This window comes from Somniosus microcephalus, chromosome 9 (genome assembly GCF_052327205.1).
Source record: "Somniosus microcephalus isolate GS21.2 chromosome 9, FLI_Smic_1.0, whole genome shotgun sequence".
Lineage (NCBI taxonomy): Eukaryota > Metazoa > Chordata > Chondrichthyes > Squaliformes > Somniosidae > Somniosus > Somniosus microcephalus.
In genome coordinates this window covers 220,303,823-220,323,548 of record NC_140995.1, presented here as the reverse complement: position 1 = coordinate 220,323,548, position 19,726 = coordinate 220,303,823, and the positions used below count along the sequence as shown (strand labels likewise).

The 19,726-nt window shown below is 47.8% G+C and overlaps 1 protein-coding gene across 6 annotated transcripts in view; it reads right to left on the bottom strand.

Moving 5' to 3' along the window:
• The window catches only part of LOC147113078 (uncharacterized), a 157,873-nt gene that overhangs the window by 43,956 nt on the left and 94,191 nt on the right, over nucleotides 1-19,726 (bottom strand). For 2 of the 6 annotated variants that reach the window (XM_085997924.1, XM_085997922.1), the window contains exon 4: nucleotides 10,553-10,606. The exons of 2 other annotated variants lie outside the window; for them this stretch is intronic. In XM_085997924.1, coding sequence (XP_085854050.1) covers nucleotides 10,553-10,606 — 54 coding nt within the window. The remainder of the gene's footprint in view (nucleotides 1-10,552; nucleotides 10,607-19,726) is intronic. 2 more of the 6 variants (XM_085997925.1, XM_085997923.1) reach the window with 1 other exon arrangement.

Below are 19,726 nucleotides of genomic sequence, written 5' to 3'. Positions count from 1 at the left end.
CGTACTTTTGCAGCAGCATCGACCTCAAATGCCATCTTGTGATGCAGCAGCTGAAATTTCTATTGGTTTTTCAGGTTCAAAGAATTTCTGAATCAGCTCCTGCACGACCAGTTTTCCTCTGCTTCTTCCTGTCTGTGATTCCAGCTCCATCGTATGTTTTCCAATAGTTTCTAAGAGGTTTCTAAAAGACTTGGCATGAATTTATCCAGGTCACACAGAGGAATCCCTACAGTCTTCCCTGCACTGTGGATGTGAAAAATGTTCAATCGCTGAGACTCGAACATTCACTTGTAATGCTAACCACCGACAAACGCCAGCTCAATGACTCCAAATATAGATTTGTCTGTATTAGCTTTAGGTTGACTCTTCTTGTAACTTCAAATACTTTCCAGAGTCTATCATGTTACTCTTTATAAATATTCTGCTCTATTGCGTGCTCCATCAAATTATCTTCATCATCGATGTGCTCACACGATGGATCTGTTTCCCATATATTTTCAGAGCGAATGCAATATCAAAAGGGTGGGTGGGTGGGGGGGGGGCAATAAAAATCTGTACCTTCCATATTGTAGCGAACATGCAAACTTTGGAATGTGCTTCATTCAGTTTGAGTTGCCAGCAATCTCAGTTTACACCACATTGGTTCAGTTTGTATCTTACTGGCAAATTTTTGTTTTGTTGAACCTGAGTTAGCTGACTATTCAAAACACAGGAAGTCACCAACCCACTAACTTCCTGGAAGAAGAACAAGTCAGGGGAACTACCTAGAGCGCACTGCTCTTTCATTACTTCTGGTGCCCTACGCTTTGCCTGAGGTCAGATCTTGGTCCCTCGGCAGCTCTTTGCCACAGAGAGTTACCCGGTATTCCGGGCATTATTCCGCCTTTCATTACTGATTTACCAAACTCATAGGTCTTACTGTGAGGTCTTAATGCGGTTATTGTTTTCTGCGTTATGCGCATGTTGTGTTTTGCTCTAATGACGTGAAACAAATTTGCCCACCTCCCCCTCTCAAAAGCTCTCTGAGTTTCTTTTCATAACTTAGAGCCCCAAGCCCTAGAATGTCCTGAATAAAAACTGAAAATGCTAGAAATACTCTGCAGGTCAGGCAGCAGCTATGGTGAGAGAACCAGGTGCTCAAATCTGCACCAAATTCAATCTGTTTTTATCTGGTGTTTCGTCTCTCCCAGGAGACTACATGGTTTCCAGGAGGGAGGTGGGGTGGGGGGGTGCATGTATTGTGATGCACAAGACATCCAACTGTGTGTGACAGACTGCATGGACCAGTAGGTCTTTTCCTAGAATCATAGAATGGCTACAGCACAGAAGGAGACCATTAGGCCCGTCGAGCCCGTGCCAGCTCTCTGCAAGAGCACTTCAGCTAGTCCCACTCCCCCGCCCTTTCCCCGTAGCCCTGCAAATTTGTTTCCTTCAGGTACTTATCCAATTCCCTTTTGAAAGCCACGATTGAATCTGCCTCCACCACCCTTTCAGGCAGTGCATTCCAGGTCCTAACCACTCGCTGCGTAAGAAAGTTTTTCGCCTTTGGTTCTTCTGCCAATCACCTTAAATCTGTGTCATCTGGTTCTCGACCCTTCTGCCAATGTGAACAGTTTCCCTCTATCTACTCTGTCTAGACCCCTCATGATTTTGAACAGCTCTATCAAATCTCCTTTCAATCTTCTCTGCTCTAAGGAGAACAACCCCAGCTTCTCCAGTCTATCCACGTAACTGAAGTCTCTCATCCCTGAAACCATTCTTGTAAATCTTTTCTGCACCCTCGCTAAGACCTTCAGGCCTAGAAATTGGGTTGGGGCGCCAAAGTGGCGCAAAAGTCGCCTGAGCGCAGGATTTAGCACAGCGATCGGAGTGATACCGATCGCCAGAAATTCAGTTTCAGTGCCCCTCGAGGGAGACGGGGGCGAGGCTCGAGGCGCTCCACGCCCCTCTTAGGGCGCTGAAACTGATTATCGCAGCGCAACGTGCTGCAGCGCCACATGCTGCGGCACGGCACGCTGCGGTACTGCAGGTCTTCCTCCCACTGTTAAGGGGGAGGTGCCTGCAACAATGCGATCCCCGATTGCGAGTGCCGGCAAATGAGCCCGGCACCAAGGAGAATTGCCGGGCTCTCGGGAAACAGCCAGCAATGCCGCGGGGTGGCGGTTAGGAGGCCGGGGACGGAGGTGCTGGCAGGCGGCAGCCGAAAAAGCGGCCGCCCCGCACCTCCACCTTAACTTGCGCCACTGCCGGCACAGTAAGGCCCCGTGAACCGGGCGCGGGTAGCGAGCGGCGCAACTGCGGCGTTCGCTACCAAATATCGCGAACGGGGCACGAATGGGGCGCTGCGCACACCAATGACGTCATCGGTGGCGGCGCAGCGCAAATGCCTAACGCCACCATTAGCGCCCCTACTGAATGTCGCCGGAGACGCAGCCAGTGGCGCTACAGCCACTGACTACCTCTTTAGGCGCTAACAGGTGGCACTACTCACCCAATTTCTCCCCCTCACATCCTTCCTAAAGTGCGGTGCACAGAATTGGAAACAAAACTCCAGTTGAGGCCGAACCAGTGTTTTATAAAGGTTCATCATAGCTTCCTTGCTTTTGTACTTTATGGGCTAGATTTTCATTGAGGAGTCTGGTAGGAGGTGGGACTATAACTTTTGGGGTTGTAGTCCCGCCTCCATCGAGTTCTAGCCAACCCACGCGATTTAGACTTGATTGACCTTGTTGAGCCCGCCCAGCGCGCTCAGCAGGCCAATTAAGGGCCACCCGGCAACAAGTGACGTCATATTGAAATTTCATCTGTGAAGACCTTTTGACAGATGAAATACCAGTGTTTCACAGCTGTTTGAAGCTGTCAAACACTGATAATCTGTATTCTAAGTTAATTCCTTCCTCTCAGGATGATTTAGAGATCGCCTCAGAACAGAAAGATGAATGCTGCAATTTTTGACAGCTCGCAGCCATTCTGCTTTCTGTGCCGGTGAGATGAGGGACTCCCGAGACCTGAAGGAAGGAAGGCTGTAAAGGTAAGGTATGTAAAACTTCTTTAAACACTTTACACACACCAAACACACTTACCTTTGCACTCATGCACCCATCACTCACCTGAACACCGGACATCGCGACCCCGCCAAGCCCTTCATCCCGACGGTCCGCCTCCTCTAACTTGGCGTGGTTTGGAGCCGCCAGGAATCCCACACTTCAACATTAAAAGTAAGGATTAGGCTAAAAACTGCCTGTTAACTACCTGTTAACAGGCAGTTAATTGGCACTAATCCCCTTCCCGCCTCGGGGAGGCGGTTCCCAGTGCGGGGCGGGTACCCGCCTCCTTTGAAACTGGCATGGAGGCGGGTTGAGTGCGGGATGGGGACGGGACCCCCGATTTCGGGATTTTAACCCCCCCCCCGCACGCCTCGAATCCTGCCTCCACGGCCCAATGAAAATCCTGCCCTATGGCTCTATTAATAAAGCACAGGATCCCACAAGCTTTTATAACCGCTTTCTCAATCTGCCCTGCCACCTTCAACGATTTGTGCACATATACCCTCAGGCCTCTCTGTTCATGCACCCCGTTTAGAATTGTACCCTTTAGTTTATGTTGCCTCTCCCCGTTCTTCCTACCAAAATGTATCACTTTGCACTTTTCTGCATTAAATTTCATCTGCCACGTGCCCACCCATTCCACCATCCTGTCTATGTCTTCCAGAAGTCTATCACTATCATCCTCATTATACTTCCAAGTTTTTTGTCATCTGCAAATTTTGAAATTGTGCCCTGTACACTCAAGTCTAAGTCATTAATATATATGAAGAAAAGCAGTGGCCCTAGTACTGGCCCCTGGGGATCACCACTGTAAACCTTCCTCTAGTCTGAAAAACAACTGTTCACCACTACTCTCTGTTTCCTGTCACTTAGCCAATTTTGTATCCATGCTGCCACTCTCCCTTTTATTTCATGGGCTTCAACTTTGCTGGTAAGCCTATTATGTGGCACTTTATCAAACGCCTTTTGGAAGTCCATGTACACCACGTCAACCGCATTGTCCTCATCAACCCTCTATGTTACCTCATCAAAAAACACAATCAAGTTAGTTAAATACGATTTGCCTTTAACAAATCTGTGCTGGCTTTCCTTAATTAATCCACACTTGCCCAAGTGACTGTTAAATTTGTCCCGGATTATTGTTTCTAAAAGCTTCCCCACTACCGAGGTTAAACTGACTGGCCTGTAGTTGCTGGGTTTATCCTTACACCCTTTTTTGAACAAGGGTGTAACATTTGTAATTCTCCAGTCCACTGGCACCACCCCGTATCTAAGGAGGATTGGAAGATTACGGCCTATACCTCCGCAATTTCCACCTTTACTTCCATCAGCATCCTAGGATGCATCCCATCCGGTCTTGGTGACTTATCTACTTTAAATACAGCCAGCCTTTCTAGTACCTCCTCCTTATCAATTTTTATCCCATCCAGTATCTCAACTACCTCCTCTTTTACTGTGACTTTGGCAGCATCTTCTTTCTTGGTACAGACAGATGCAAAGTACTCATTCAGTACCTCAGCCATGCCCTCTGCCTCTATGCGTAAGTCTCCATTTTGGTCCCTAATCGGCCCCACCCCTCCCTCCTCTTACTACCCATTTACTATTTATATGCCTACAGAAGACTTTTGGATTCCCTTTTTGTAGTGTATGTACCCGTCTATCTTTAAGGGAACTATTGAATGTAACCGTTCACCTTTAAGGGAACTACTTTAGGTGTGGCACTATTTGTTTGGCTTCTGTATACTGTAATACCGATAGTGACCACACCAGTATATAAGTGTTGTGCCAGGAGTTATTGGGCAGATTCGCCCGGACCTTCGAATAGTAAAGACCTGTTTTGTTTGTTACTTCTGAAGTCTGTGTATTTATTAACTGCACAACCCACAGACTTTACAGTGGCGACGAGTCCGATCGTACCCTGTGGCAAGATTACCAAAGCAAGAAGAGCGTCGAAGAGAGGCAACCGCCCTCGTCGTGCTGCTGGAAGAAAACACGAGGCTGCAGCAGGAGAAAGGGGAAGACTTTAGCAACAAAAGCTTCCATTAGCAACAGGCACTGACTACCCTTCTACCACGGTGCGGAGTGAGCCGATCAGCAGGGAACAAGGCGGCCGAAGAGACTGTGAGTAGGGGAAGGTGTAGAAGTATCCGGAGGATAAGGGCAGAGCACTCGACCTCGGTCGAGGGGGAGCTGTGCCGGCCAAAAGTCGGGTCCAACGGCGTCGGGTGACAGCCGGACCGCGATCGGCGGGAAAAATCCGGGCAGCGACCGCAGCCACGAAGCGCTGAGCCTGCGAGTAGGCGCGGGAAGAGAAACCCAGCCGCAGCCGGGGAGGGAAACACCGGTCTGCGAGAGGGCTGGGGAGGCGAACGGGAACCGTGCGGGTGAGAGCCGGGTGCGGAGAGAGAGACTGCGAGGAGCCAGTCCAGCGGCTGAGCTGTTCTCCACCAACGGGGTACTCAGAGCCGGCAAAACCGAACGTGCGGGAGTGGGTGAGAGACACAGCCGAAAACGGGGTGAGAGACTGCGCGAGAGCCAGTCCAGCGGCTGAACTGTTCTCCACCAACGGGGTACCCAGGGCCGGTAGCACCGAACGTGCGGGTGAGAGAGCGACAGAGCCGGGTATGGAGAGAGAGACTGCGCGAGAGCCAGTCCAGCGGCTGAACTGTCCTCCGTTAACGGGGTGTACCCAGCGCCGGTAGAGCCGTGCGGGCGGGAGGAAAAGACATAGCCGAGTAAGGGGAGCTGTGCGGAAGCCAGCCAGCGGCTGAACCTGTCCGCTGTGGGGGAAGCGTACCCCTTCCACCGGGAAGAAACGCGGGAAGCCGCCATTAGGCGGAGAAGACGCCAGAAGCGGGAAACCGCCATTGAAGTGGGCGGGGCGAGAAAGGAAGAGCGGGAAACCGCCATTTTCGCGGGAAAACCGCCATCTTGATTGACATACCGCCATTGAAGTGGGCGGGGAGAGAAGGAAAGAGCGGGAAACCGCCGATTTCGCGGGAAAACCGCCATCTTAGAAACAAACAAATAAATAAGAATACTTAAAGAAATACTGGTGCTGCTCCCAAGGGAAGAAAAATGCCTAAGCGAGGGAATATTAACGACTTTAATTCGGAAATAGAAGACTGGGCCACGTACGTGGAACGCATAGAGATCTATTGCGAAGCCAACAAAATAGAGGAAGACGACAAGGCGATAACATTGCTAAACTCGATGGGGGCAAAAACATACGGGCTCTTGAAGCATCTAATAGCACCAAATAAACCAGCGGATCAGACCTTCGAAGAGATTGTGGCTGTGCTGAAGGACCATTTGAACCCCACACCGCTGATGCTGGCTGAACGATTCAAATTCTACGCAAGAACGCAGAAGAAAGACGAAAGCAATGCGGAATACTTGGTCGAACTGCGTAGGCTAGCGAAATACTGCCAGTTCGGAGGGAATCTGACAGAAGCGCTGCGGGACAAGTTCGTATGCGGATTGTCCAAAGAAGGGACGCAGAAGCGACTACTGGAAGAGAACGACCTCACACTGGACAGGGCTGTCCTTATAGCTGCATCGCACGAAGCCGCAGCGAAAGGAACGGCGGAAATGCAACTAAAGGCGGCGGCACTCGGGGTGGACCAAATTACTTCAAGCACAACAAAATGCTACCGTTGTGGGAAGACAACGCATGACCAGAATCAATGCTGGTTTAAGAACCAAGAGTGTAGGAAATGTGGCAAACTGGGTCACATCACGAAGGTATGCCGGTCCGGGAAAAAGACCAATAATCAAAGGAAGCCACCACAAGAAAAGTACAACAAGGTACACAAGGTGGCTGAGAAGAGTTCAGACGAACAGAATTCAGACTTAGACCCAAACAACCAGGAGCTGGGTAGGCTGAGAATCCACAATGTGGGTAAAGAAACGGATCTACAGGCCATCTGGGTCATACTAAAAATAGCTGGAGTCCAAGTAAGAATGGAGCTGGACACTGGATCAGCTCTATCAGTCATCAACCGAAGGGACTACCACTGGCTATTCTCTCACATACCTTTAAGAAATACCAAGTTCGTATTACAGACATACACGGGGCATAACGTATACCCCGTGGGGAAAATAAGAGTCAAGGTGAGAGATAGGGGTAAAGAACACCCAAGAATGAACTTGTACGTATTACCTGAGGGAGGACCACCACTTCTAGGACGGGAGTGGATTAAGAAAATAGACATGGAATGGCATTACCTAAAAGCCATAATGAGGGAGGACTCGGTGCAAGCTATTAGCTCAGATTCTGAAATGGATGATGATAAGACCAAGTCGAATATGGAAGACAAAGCTAAAAGGGACTTGCCGACGATGGGAAAGAAAATGAAGACATGCAGAAGGACTTATGGTACCAAGAAGAATAAAGCTGCAGAGCAGAACTCCAGGTTGACAGAGAATTCTGAGCCTGTTCAAGCAAAGGATTCATCCATAACGGAAGAACACCGAGCTCGGACGCAAACTTATGTCAAAGTACGACAACAATTAGAACAGTTGAGTGACCGTCTCGTACAAGAGATGAAAAATATGGAAAGGTTCTGGGACACCGAATGGGAGAACCTGGAAAGACTACAGAGACAGCTAGCTCAAGCAGAGAGCGACCATAGAGCCATCGTGGTCAAATACCAATCACATTCCCCTGATGCTGTTCAGGAACTAGAATATTTACAGAATGAACCAAAGGAAGAGGAATCTTCAGGGAGCCAGGATTTTATTCCAGTTCTTCTCTACGACTCCTTACAAGCAGAGTGTGAGAAGTTGAAAGAACAGTATGAACAGGCCCAGGCTACAATTCTGGAGGGGGTTAACTCGGCAGCCTCCGAAAAGCTAGTTTCAGTAGAAGCATATGAACAACTAAAGGTTGAACATGAGCAAGAAGTCCAAAGGCTGCAGGAAATTCTTGATGAGCTCAAGGCCAAGACAGACTCATCGGTAGGAGATCCATCCATAGATGAGAAATTAGAGGTGAAAATCATGGCAGAGCATGAAAGACAGGATGTCCAAGAACTTATAAAAACATTGAAGGACACCCAAGACAAATATGAGGCGGCAATGACCGAGGTTCAACAACTTGAAGAACAGATTCAACTGGGAATCCTTTCAGTGGAAGAACAGGACACTGTAAGAATGGTCCCTGAACATGAACTAGAGAGCATCAGGGCGCAACTTTTCCGAGCGCTGAAAGCCAAAGTTCAAGAGGAACGTAAGGTGGAAGTATTGGAAAAAGAGGTGGAGGAAATGGAGAAGACTCTGATCCACCGTGTTCCCAGGGAAGAGTTAACGGTCAGCCAACTCCTTCATATGCTGAAGGACAAGACTCTGCAAGGGGAACAATCTGAACACGAGCTTCAATCTTCAGGGGGAACGAGTTCGGAGCTCTCAAAAGTCACGGAGATAGCTGAGGTGGCAATACAAATTTTGCAAGGATGCCAAAAGTACGTTGAATCACGTCAAGGTGAACAGAAGAATGTGGAAACTGTTACTTCAGTAGAAGGGTTAAATAGCCTGATAACGCAATTACCGATGGAAAGGAAGGTATTGAACTCACAAATGAGGTCCGTCGTGAAGGAATGGCAGATAACCCAGGAAGAGCGGGATGAATATGAATGCATGAAGAAGGCTTTTCAAGAAAGATGTTTAGGGAAGGAACCACCGTCAGCTAACGTCCAGACGGGTGAGGAGGAAGAAGAAGTCTCTCTCGCTGGCCTAACTCAGGACGAACCCGAATATTACCATGACCTGTTGAGTGACACTGAATATTACGAGGATGTGGTCTGCCCAGCTTGTGATGAAAACTCTCAAAGTGCTGAAATCCGGAGGAAGCACTTAAGGTCTAAGGAACATAGAGAGTTGGTGGCGCTACAGCTGGCAGCCGAGAAAGGAGCTCCGAGAGTTTCAAAAAGGCAGAAAAGAAAAAGAAGAAGCAGAAGATAATAACTGTCTAAAATATTAGCACTTCTACCATTCCAGGCGGGACATTACGAAAGGAGCTAAATTAGTTGAAAATCTGGAAAATGTCAAGACAGCCAGTTGGTTGTAAAAGTCCGCACTGCTGGTTCAACAGGACGAAGGTTCAAGCTGTTACGTCAAGAAAAAGGCTATGGAGGAGTCACGCTAGCCAGGTAATCCGGCTACACCAAAGAAATGTTGTTCGGAACGAGTCAAGATCAGAGACTGAATCTATGAACTGTTTCCGCAGAGACTGAACCTGTGAACTGTTTCCACCGAGATTATATTTGTAAATTGTTTTATATGACATTGACTCCACCGAGATTATATCTGTAATTTGTTTTATAGGAAGTTGAAGATATGTATGTTTAACGGGGACTCTGTAAGTAATAAGCTAAAAAGGGAGGATTGTAGTGTATGTACCCGTCTATCTTTAAGGGAACTATTGAATGTAACCGTTCACCTTTAAGGGAACTACTTTAGGTGTGGCACTATTTGTTTGGCTTCTGTATACTGTAATACCGATAGTGACCACACCAGTATATAAGTGTTGTGCCAGGAGTTATTGGGCAGATTCGCCTGGACCTTCGAATAGTAAAGACCTGTTTTGTTTGTTACTTCTGAAGTCTGTGTATTTATTAACTGCACAACCCACAGACTTTACACTTTTATGTTAGCTGCCAATCTATTCTCAGACTCTCTCTTTGCCCCTCTTATTTCCTTTCTCACTTCCCCTCTGAACTTTCTATATTCAGCCTGGTTCTCACTTGTATTCTCAACCTGACATCTGTCATACGCCCTCTTTTTCTGCTTCACCTTGCTCTCTATCTCTTGTGTCATCCAGGGACTCTGGCTTTGGTTGCCCTACCTTTCCCCCTCGTGGGAATGTACCTCGACTGTACCCAAACTATCTCCAAGGCAGCCCATTATTCGATTACAGTTTTGCCTGCCAATCTTTGATTCCAATTTACCCGGGCCAGAGCCATTCTCAACCCAGTGAAATTGGCTTTCCTCCAATTAAGTATTTTTACTCTAGATTGCTCCGTGTCCTTTTCCATAGCTAGTCTAAATCTTATGATACTGTGATCACTGTTCCCTAAATGTTCCCCTACTGACACTTGCTCCACTTAACCCACCTCATTCCCCAGAACCAGATACAGCAATGCCTCCTTCCTCATTGGGCTGGAAACGTACTGATCAAGAAAGTTCTCCTTAGGCTGAAGGCCGTTCTTTTGGATCCCCAGCGGCATCCAGCTCCCAGCACAATTCTCACTCCTGCTCACAGACCATGATGTAATTCCCCAAACCCAACTCCCTCGGTTTTGGGCGGGACACAGATCAAAACTATTCAAATGAGGCCCGGGAGTTAAAACGACCCGGGGCCTCACACTGAACTCTTCACAGGGGTTTCCTGTGCGCCCCGAATGTGCCTGGAGTTAAAATCAGGCCTAGAGTGAAGCACAAAGATGTGGGGTGGGGTGGGGAAGGGAGCAGCGGCTGCAGATTAAAGCATGACTTGATATACTCACTCGAATTTTAATAATTCTTGTTTTAGCTCCACAGTTTTTCTTCAGTAACATCTTCTAAGAAAAATAAAATCACAGGTGTTAAAAACTGACTTATAAAAATTCCTGCCTAGATTATTTATAGAGATATATAGGCCATTGGACAGCACAGAATGATACAGTGCCATACAGTATAACACATCATAATATTGTGTTATACTCTGCATAATATGCATGTGTTATACGCAGCATGTGGTACAGTAAGAACATTAGGAAGCATGAAACAGAATTGTGGAAATAACTTGCATTTCTATAGCGCCTTTCACAACCTCAGGATGTCCCAAAGTACTTTACACCCAAAGATGTGCGGGTTAGGTTGATTGGCCATGATAAAAATTGGCCCTTAGTGTTAGGGGGGATTAAATACGTGGGGTTACAGGGTTACGGGGATAGGGCTTGGGTGGGATGGCTGTCGGTGTAGGGACTGGGTGCTAGGGTTTGGATGATCAGCCATGATCTCGTTGAATGGCGGAGCAGGCTCGAAGGGCCGAATGGCCTACTCCTGCTCCTATCTTCTATGTTTCTATGTTTCAATCAAGTACTTTTAAATTGTAGTCACTGTTGTAATGTAGGAAATGCGGTAGCCAATTTGCAGACAGCAAGTTCCCACAAACAGCAATGTGATAAAGACCAGATAATTTGTTTTAGCGATGTTTGTTAAGGGATAAAGATTGGCCAGGACACCGGGGAGAACTCCCCTGCTCTTCTTCCAAATAGTGCCGTGGGATTCTTTTACGTCCACCTGAGAGGGCAGGCGGGGCCTCGGTTTAACGTCTCATCCAAAAGACTTTTTCCACCATTCACATCTGCCAAATTAAATCGGAATGGGAAAAATAGGGATGGGGAGAGCCAGGAAAGGTAAGCGGAAGGTCTACGGACAAGAGGGAGAGAACTGCATAAAAAGATAGTTATGTGGCGGAGAGGAATGGAACAGGAAACAGGCAAAGAGCAACCAGGAGCTGGGTCAGGACATATACATTGGAGTCATTTAATAACTCCAGTGGTAGTCAGTCCAACCCATTATACCCTCTCCACACACATCCACATGCGCACGGTGTTACTGAAGTATCTACTATACTATTTTGGCAGTGGTACTTGTAATAACACCTCGGACATTTATGGCCCACCTCCTCGTCACTTGTGCCCCCAACAGTTTTACTGCTCCTTGTACCTCTAGGTCTCCATCCATGGCCTTCCTGGCTGAGAATTATTGCCCAAGTTTGGATTCAACAAGGTTCCTTATTCAGTAGTTCTAATGAAAGGTCATCAACCTGAAATGTTATCTCGGTTTCGCTCTCCACAGATGCTGCCTGACCTGCTGAGTATTTCCAGCATCTTCTGTTTTTATTTCAGATTTCCAGCATCTGCAGCATTTTGCTTTTGTTTTTATTCTTGCCTTGCTCTGAAGAACAGGTCGGCAAGGGGAATGCTATTAGGTGGTGGCGGGGGCGGGCGGGGGGGGGGGCGGCGCAGGCTGGGGATGGGGGCTCTCCCAGCTTGTATACAGCTAGTCAAAGGCAACGATCTAATGGAACTGGTAGCTTATTTTCTTCTTCTTGTGTAAACATCTGTCCTGCACTTGGCGACTGCCCACAATGGGACGATTGAAATCATTGCGCTTCTTGGTGGGAATTGCAGGCGCAGACATGTCCCATCAGTCCCTGGTGCAGCATCCCCAAGAGTGACTCAAGACATTGGTTGGGTTGCGGCCCTCAACAGAGCATCAGTGAGTGGCATTGATACAGAATGTCACATCATGATCAGCGCGTTGCCAGCAAAGGGGTGGTTGAGGGCAGCACCTTTAAGAAACGGGGCTGGTCTCCGCAATGGGAAGATGGTATGGCTGGTGTTCTGAAAGAATGAGATAAAATCAGAATTATACAGCGCAGAAGGAGGCCATTCGGCCCATCATGCCTGTGCCGGCTCTTTGGTAGAGCTGTCCAATTATTTCCTTCTCTTTCCCCACAGCCCTGCAAATTTTTTCTTTTCAATTAAACATCCAATTCCCTTTTGAAAGTTACTATTGAATCTGCTTCCACCACCCTTTCAGGCAGTGCAATCCAGATCACAACAATTCGCTGCGTAAAAAAATTCTCCTCACCTCCCCTTTGCCAACTGCCTTTAATCTGTGGGCTGAATTGGGCTGAAGGGCCTTCTTCATCAAAAGCCTGAGTATAATGGAATCAATGACTAGGCCCCAACTCAACAAACGTGTCAGCTACCTGGACTTTCCACACAATTTGGTCATTGGGAAGCACTGGTGCCTTTAACAGGACACAGAATAAAGTCTTCTCCTTTTCTAATTTTTTTTCTCCTCACACCTTCGGTCTCATAAAAAGGTATCCATTCCACTCTTGAACAAAATGCCCTCCTTATTCACTTACTCCAACACATAGGCTTCGAGGGCTTCCAGGAAACAGAGGTGGGGAAAGCTTGTGTTGCAAGTGTTTAAACCTTTAGCAACCCTTTCAGGAGTAGCAGAGTGGTTGTTCTAAAGTCCCAAGACTTTCACAGCAAGCATTTTTACAGCAGGGTTGACACAGGATTTTTCCTTTCCCTCTATTTTGTAAATGATTGCCTCAGTATCTTTTGGATTCTGCGATTGAATGCGTTGGTTAGGAACCTTGGCCTGAATTAGTCGCCTCCGAGTTACCGCGGTAACTAAATACCACGAAAGTCCGAACAACCCAGAAGCAGATAATGGGCGATGAACGGGTTAAAAGGGTGAGTTAAAAAAAAAAATTTCAAGCCAAAAGAAAGCATTGGTACTGAGAGACTGAAGACTGAGCCTGGCAGGCAGAATGACCCATTTCAACACAATACAGTCTCAAGATGTCTAGGCCTGGCTCTTTGTGTGAAGAAAAAACACCAACGTTATGACGTCTGGGTTATTGTTGTCTGTTTCCACCTTTACAGAAGTATATTTTCCAACAATTAAGATGGTATTATATGTGTGGAAAGAGAGGTCATCTATGTCAGCCACTTGTTCTACAGATCACTTGGGATCCCGGCTCCACAAGAGCTGGGAACAATATAAAAGCTGTCTCAGTCAGAAGCACAAGCTCCTCCATTATACATTCCATTAGTACCTGATGTTGCTGCTCTGTGAGCTGCTGCCCTATCGTGCTGAAATCTAGAAAAAAAAGAGGGGCCCCAAGGATAGATTTTCAGGATTTTCAGGTAGTTCCCTACCTACATACTGTCCCTCGGGTGAGCTTACACACGTACGCTAGTGATTACAAAGTCTACCTCTCCCAACATTTCTCTCGACTTCTCCACTGCCTCTGTGTTGCCTGACTGTTTGCTCGACATCAAGTCCTGGGTGAGCCACAACCTCAACATTGGAAAGACTGAAGCCATCGTCTTCGACCCCTGCCACTGATTTCAGCCCTCTCTTCAGAAACTCTCTCAGGCTGAAGCAGACCATTCACAATCCTGGCCCTCTGTTCAACCCGGAGCTCAGCTTTAAATGCTATGACCTGTCCATCACCGAGGCCACTTACTTCCACCTCCGCAACACTGACCGCCCTTCCATCACCAAACTCTTATTCGTGTCGTTGTCATCCTCAGACCTGATGAGCCTAATGGTCTTCTTAGTGGCCTCCTTTCCTCCGCCCTCCCAAAACTCCAGCGTGTGTATCCTGTCCCGCAATACGTCCCATTCGCCTGTCACCCCTGTCCTGGCTGACTGAAGTAAACATACCCTAAATGACGAGGTTCTTAACGGCGTGGAGGAACAGGGAGATCTAGGGGGTACCAACATATTGATCTTTGAAAGTGGGAGTGCAGGTGGAACAGCCCATAATAAATGCAAATGGGATTCTGAATTTTATACACAGGGGCTGCGATTTTGCCAGCCGTGGCGAGTCCGGTGCGGCCGGAGCAGACAGGAGCCGCAAGCCCAGCACCCGTCTTCATCCCGCCTCCTCCAAGTGATTTTCTGTTAATTGGGCTTGTGAAGCCCGCCCTGTGAGGTTCCCGGCCAATTAAAAGGAAGCGGGTCTGATGACGTCATCTGATGTCCAGATTGATGTTGGCAGTTGTGCTGTCAGTGTTCTACAGCATTGAGGGGCTGCAAACACTGACAAGCACTGCAAAGAGGTGCACGACTGCACAGAGGTGCAGGGCTGCACCCAGGCTATCCTATGACTCCCTCCATATGCTTATGGAGGGAGTCACAGCACGCAGGGAGGTTCTCTTCCCTTCCCATGGGCAGAAGAGACCTCCCCGGAAGACCAACGCAGCCTGGTTGCACATTGCACTGGAGGACACATGCAGGGATGTTGTCAGGAGGACCAGGCTGCAGTGGCGCAAACCTTTCAATGATCTCAGTAGATCACGAAACATTACTGCAAAGCCACATTCAACCTCATCCTGCTGTGCCTCTCATCACATTCCCATCACTCTGCCTTCCCTACCCTACTCCTGCACATCCTTACTCACACCAACTTACCTTGCACCTCCACCCATCCCTCGCTATCTACATTATCACTTCCCCATCTCACTAGCCACCCCTCACCCTCACCCTCATCCTTGTCCAATCATACCAACTAGCAGCACACAAGGGTAGGTACTTGGGTGTTTTAATCAATGTTCGTGTACACTTACTGTTAATGTGGTGTCAAGCATTGAAATCCTTAGTCACCACTTTGCTTCCCCCCGCCCCCCAATGGTGATGAGTGCGAAAGAAATGGCTTGGACATTGTAAGGATGCTTTATGGTGCTGGTGTGGGGTGGTGCCAACCTGGTGCATCATGTGGCAGCCAGGGTGTACAGTGTTAAGTGAAGCAAATCTGGGCATGGTGAGGCCACCCCTGGCCTCCCGGGCAGCAATGTGCATGGGTAATGATGCCCTGTGTCCAGTACAGCATCATTTGATTGCAGAGAAGGTTGGTGTGGATGTTGGTGATGCTGGTGTGCCCGGTGATGCTGGTGTTGGGGCTGATCGTGTTGGGATTCTGAGGACCAAGGTGAGATTTTTTCAAGGGCACCGATGCTGATGGAATAGATGGCAGGTGAGGTTGAGATGACAGAAGTAATCTGTCAATGTTGAGATAAGTTGTTCCAAGGAGGTGACAGTGGAGAGAGAGATTACTCCAAACACTTCAAAAGTGCATAAAGGTCAAAAGTGGGTTCCAAATCATTAATGCTCCAGCTTCTAAGATTGGGAAGTGAACAGCTGTGAAATGGTGGTTTTTGGATCACTATTGCAGCTTTCACCTATTCACAGCAATCCACAGTCATTGAGAACCCGACATACTTACCTGACGTGATAGCCGCTCTCTGGGAACCTCGTTGAAAACCTGGTAAAATGGTAAGTACATGGGGAAATGGTTCCTAACTACCTTTTAATAAGCTATTAACAATCTAAATTGGCTGACCCGCCGCTTGGTATCGGGTCTGTTCAGGGATGACAGACCCGACACTTGGGAAACTGACAAGGAGGCGGGTTTGCAGCGGGATACTGAGCCGCTGTCAACCTTTGTGATTTTGACAGCGGACCCGCCTCCAAACCCGCACTCTGAGCACCGGCAAAATTCAGCCCGGGGGAACTGAAGATAAAAAACAAGGAAGTGATGTTGAATTTGTACAACACATTGGTTAAGCCCAAGATGGAGCATTGTGTGCGGCCCTGGGCACCCCATTATAGGAAGGAGATCAGAGCCATGGAAAGAGTACAGCAAAGACTTGCTGGAAAGATACCAGGAATGGGTGGGGGTTATAGTTATGAAGAGAAGCTTAAAGAATTGAGGCTTTTTTCACTGGGATAGAGAGGTTAGGGGGGAAAACCTAAAAGATGTTTTCAAAATGGTGAAATGTTTTGAGAGGGCAAAATGGTGACTGTAAGATTGTTTCTCCAGGTTGGCAAATCAGTAACAAGGGGACATAGACTTAGGGTTAGCACTAGGAGAGCAAAGGGGTAAATAAGAGGAAATGTTTCCATGGCAGGGTATTAGAACATGGAATGCTTTACTACAAGTGGCTAGAGAATATAAACACCTTTTAAAAGGAAATTGAATAGTATTTTAAAAAGAATATAAAAAAGCTATGTAGAAAGGGCAGGGCAATCTGTATTTGCCTCTATATTGTACAGTCGATCCTTGTATTTCCTTTATACTACACTCAGTTCCAACAACAACTTGCATTTATATAGCACCTTTAACGTAGCAAAACGTCCCAAGGCGCTAAACAAGAGCAGTTTCAATAAATAATTTTGACCGAACCACAGAAGGAGGCATCAGGTCAGGTGACCAAAAGCTTGGTCAAAGAGGTAGGTTTTAAGGAGCATCTTAAAAGAGAAAAGAGAGGTAGAGGTAGAGAGGCGAAGAGGTTTAGGGAGGAAATTCCAGAGCTTAGGGCCAAGGCGGCTGAAAGCATGGCTGCCAATTGTGGAGCGATTAAAAATCGGGGATAAGCAAGATGGCAGAATTGGAGGAACGCTGAGATATCAACAGATTGTAGGGCTGGAGGAGGTTAAAGGGATAGGGCCCAGGCTCAACTGAGTGCAAAAGAAAGACTCATGACCTAGGTGTCCGCCTCTTCTATATTGGCCAGGAGAAGAAAATTAAAATCAAAGGTCCGAGGTCTGGCCTTGCATTTCTGAGCAGCATTGACAAGAGCCTGGGAGTAGATTGCCTATCCCACCCTCTCTCGGGCAAAGAAAAAAAAACATCTGACTGCACGGGTTTCAATGCCACTGCTTAATTACAATATCCAGTCCCTTGAGAGGGCTATTATACATAACGAGGTTCCAGAAAAACAATAACATCTTTCAATTAATGAAGAAATAATAGAGAGTTAGAAAAAAAAAAGGACCATTAAGTTTAAGTCTCGTCAACTCAACTTAAAGCCAACCTAGTCTGACAGGGTTACAGATCTGTACGTCTTGAACTAGTTAACGGCAGCGTGCCTACAAACAGGGAGAACAATGGGGGAGAAGAAACATCTGATACAGCAGATGACAGGGGCACAGGGAGTGGAGGGGGGGGGTGCTGTCAGGCGGGGGTTCACGCACGAGTAAAGGCTCAGCCACATGGAAGCAGCAGTGGTTGGGTGGGGGTGGGTGGGGGGGAGGGGGAGCGGGGGCTTTTTCTGGGGCGTGGATCAATGGTAATTGTGTTTTTGCTGCCCGATCTCCAGCCAAGACATCTGCTCTCAAGTTGTTTGTCCTCTCTCTCGCCGTCTCTCTTTCTCAATCCCTCAGTCTTTTCCCCCTTTCTAATCAGCAGTGGTCTGAAGGGCTTCGCACTTCAGCTGTAATCCTTCTGCGCTGTGGCTCTGTGACTAGGCTGCCTGCACAGAATGCAGCCAAACCATGTAAGGAAGCAGGAGCGACCATGTTAATCTGTATAATCTACACGTTAAAACTCTTTAATTCTGTCTCTCAGCATTCTCTCTCAAACAAACTCAGACAAAAGGGGCGGCAAACGCTGAAGACATATAAATACCTTACAGTCTCTCATACAGGAGCCTAGTGTCGGCAGACTGACCAAGAGACAGTACGTGCTGGATCCCTGACAAATATGTTAAATTATTACAGTGGCTAAGTTTGCATCTTTGTCTTCTATTTATACCTTTTCCCTCCCCCCTCGCTCTGCCCCTGTCCTGAAAGTTATTGACTCCTTACTGGGTTACTGTTTCAAAGGTGGTGGGGGAGGGGGAAGGGGGGGAAATTGCACTCTATTACTTTCTCCAAAAGGGGCCATTATTTATGTGCGAGCCTCAACGGTGAGTGCCAGAATCATAGAGTGATGCAGCACAGAAGGAGGCCATTCAGCCCATTGTGCCTGTGCCGGCTCTTTGAAAGATCCAATTAGTCCCACTCCCCCCGGCTCTTTCTCCATAGCCCTGCACATCTCTTCCCTTCAAGTATTTATCCAATTCCCTTTTGAATTTGACTGTTTAATCTGCTTCCGCCACCCTTTCAGGCTGAGAATTTGAGATCACAACAACTCGCTGTGTAAAAAAAATGTTTCCTCATCTCGCCTCTGGTTCTTTTGCCAATCACCTTAAATCTGTGTCCTCCAGTCACTGACCCATCTGCCACTGTAAACTGTTTTTCCACCTCAGGCCTGCACCTTTCCTCACCCGGCTTCCAGCAGGAGTGGCTGGATAGCGATCTGGAGTTTCCCCTCCATAACCCAGGGATATTTCGGCCCACCTTCGCACTCATACTCTGGCTGAGACCTGCTAACTCAGCGCAGATCCTGATCCCAGTATTGAAACGCTTCTGCACCAACCTGCTCATTGCCTGGTAACACAAACGGGGAACTGGCCTCCCCCACACAACCTTCGCTGCTTTCGTTAACTCTGGGGAATTATTTTTGTCGACCAGAAAGCATTAAAATGTCTTTCCTCCACCCCACTCAGTGGAATTTTTCTCCCCAATTTGGTCTCCTACCCTCTCCTCATTGAAGGCACGGATTCTCGACGGGCTATAATTCCTCCAGTACCTCCTGTTGCACATGGCCGTTATTTACGCGGGAGCTTCCACCAGTCTCACGGAAGGCCTCAAGCCTACCGGCAGACATCGCTTGTTCCCTCTCCAAGGCCACCCGGGCATGGAGAACACCGTGGAGGAGAGAGGTGAGCCGAGCTGGGATTCGCCACTGTTCCCTCTCCTTTGCCTGCTCTCCGCCGAAAAGAAAATAAGCAAATTCAATTAAGAATTGGGGTTAACGGGGTTTTTGTGCATCCAGCAACACTTGAGGGGGGGGGGGGGGGGGGCTACAGGTGAGAGGGGAGCTGGGCAACAGACAAGTTCCCAACAAAATTTGCATATATATATATATATATATAGCACTTTTCATGACCTCAGGATGTCCCAAAGCGCTTTACAGCCAATTAAGTACATTTTTTGAAGTGTAGTCACTGTTGTAATGTAGGAAATGAGGCAGCCAATTTGCGCACAGCAAGCTCCCACAAACAGCAATGTGATAATGACCAGATCATCAGTTTTTTTAGTGATGTTGGTTGAGGGATAAACATTGGCCGGAGACGCTGTAGTGTGCGGAAGCTTACGTGCATTGGACTCCCCTGCTCATTTTCAGAATAGTGCCACAAGGTCTTTTACATCCACTTGAGAGGGCTGATGGGGCCTCAGTTTAGCATCTCATCCGAAAGACGGAGACTTGGAAG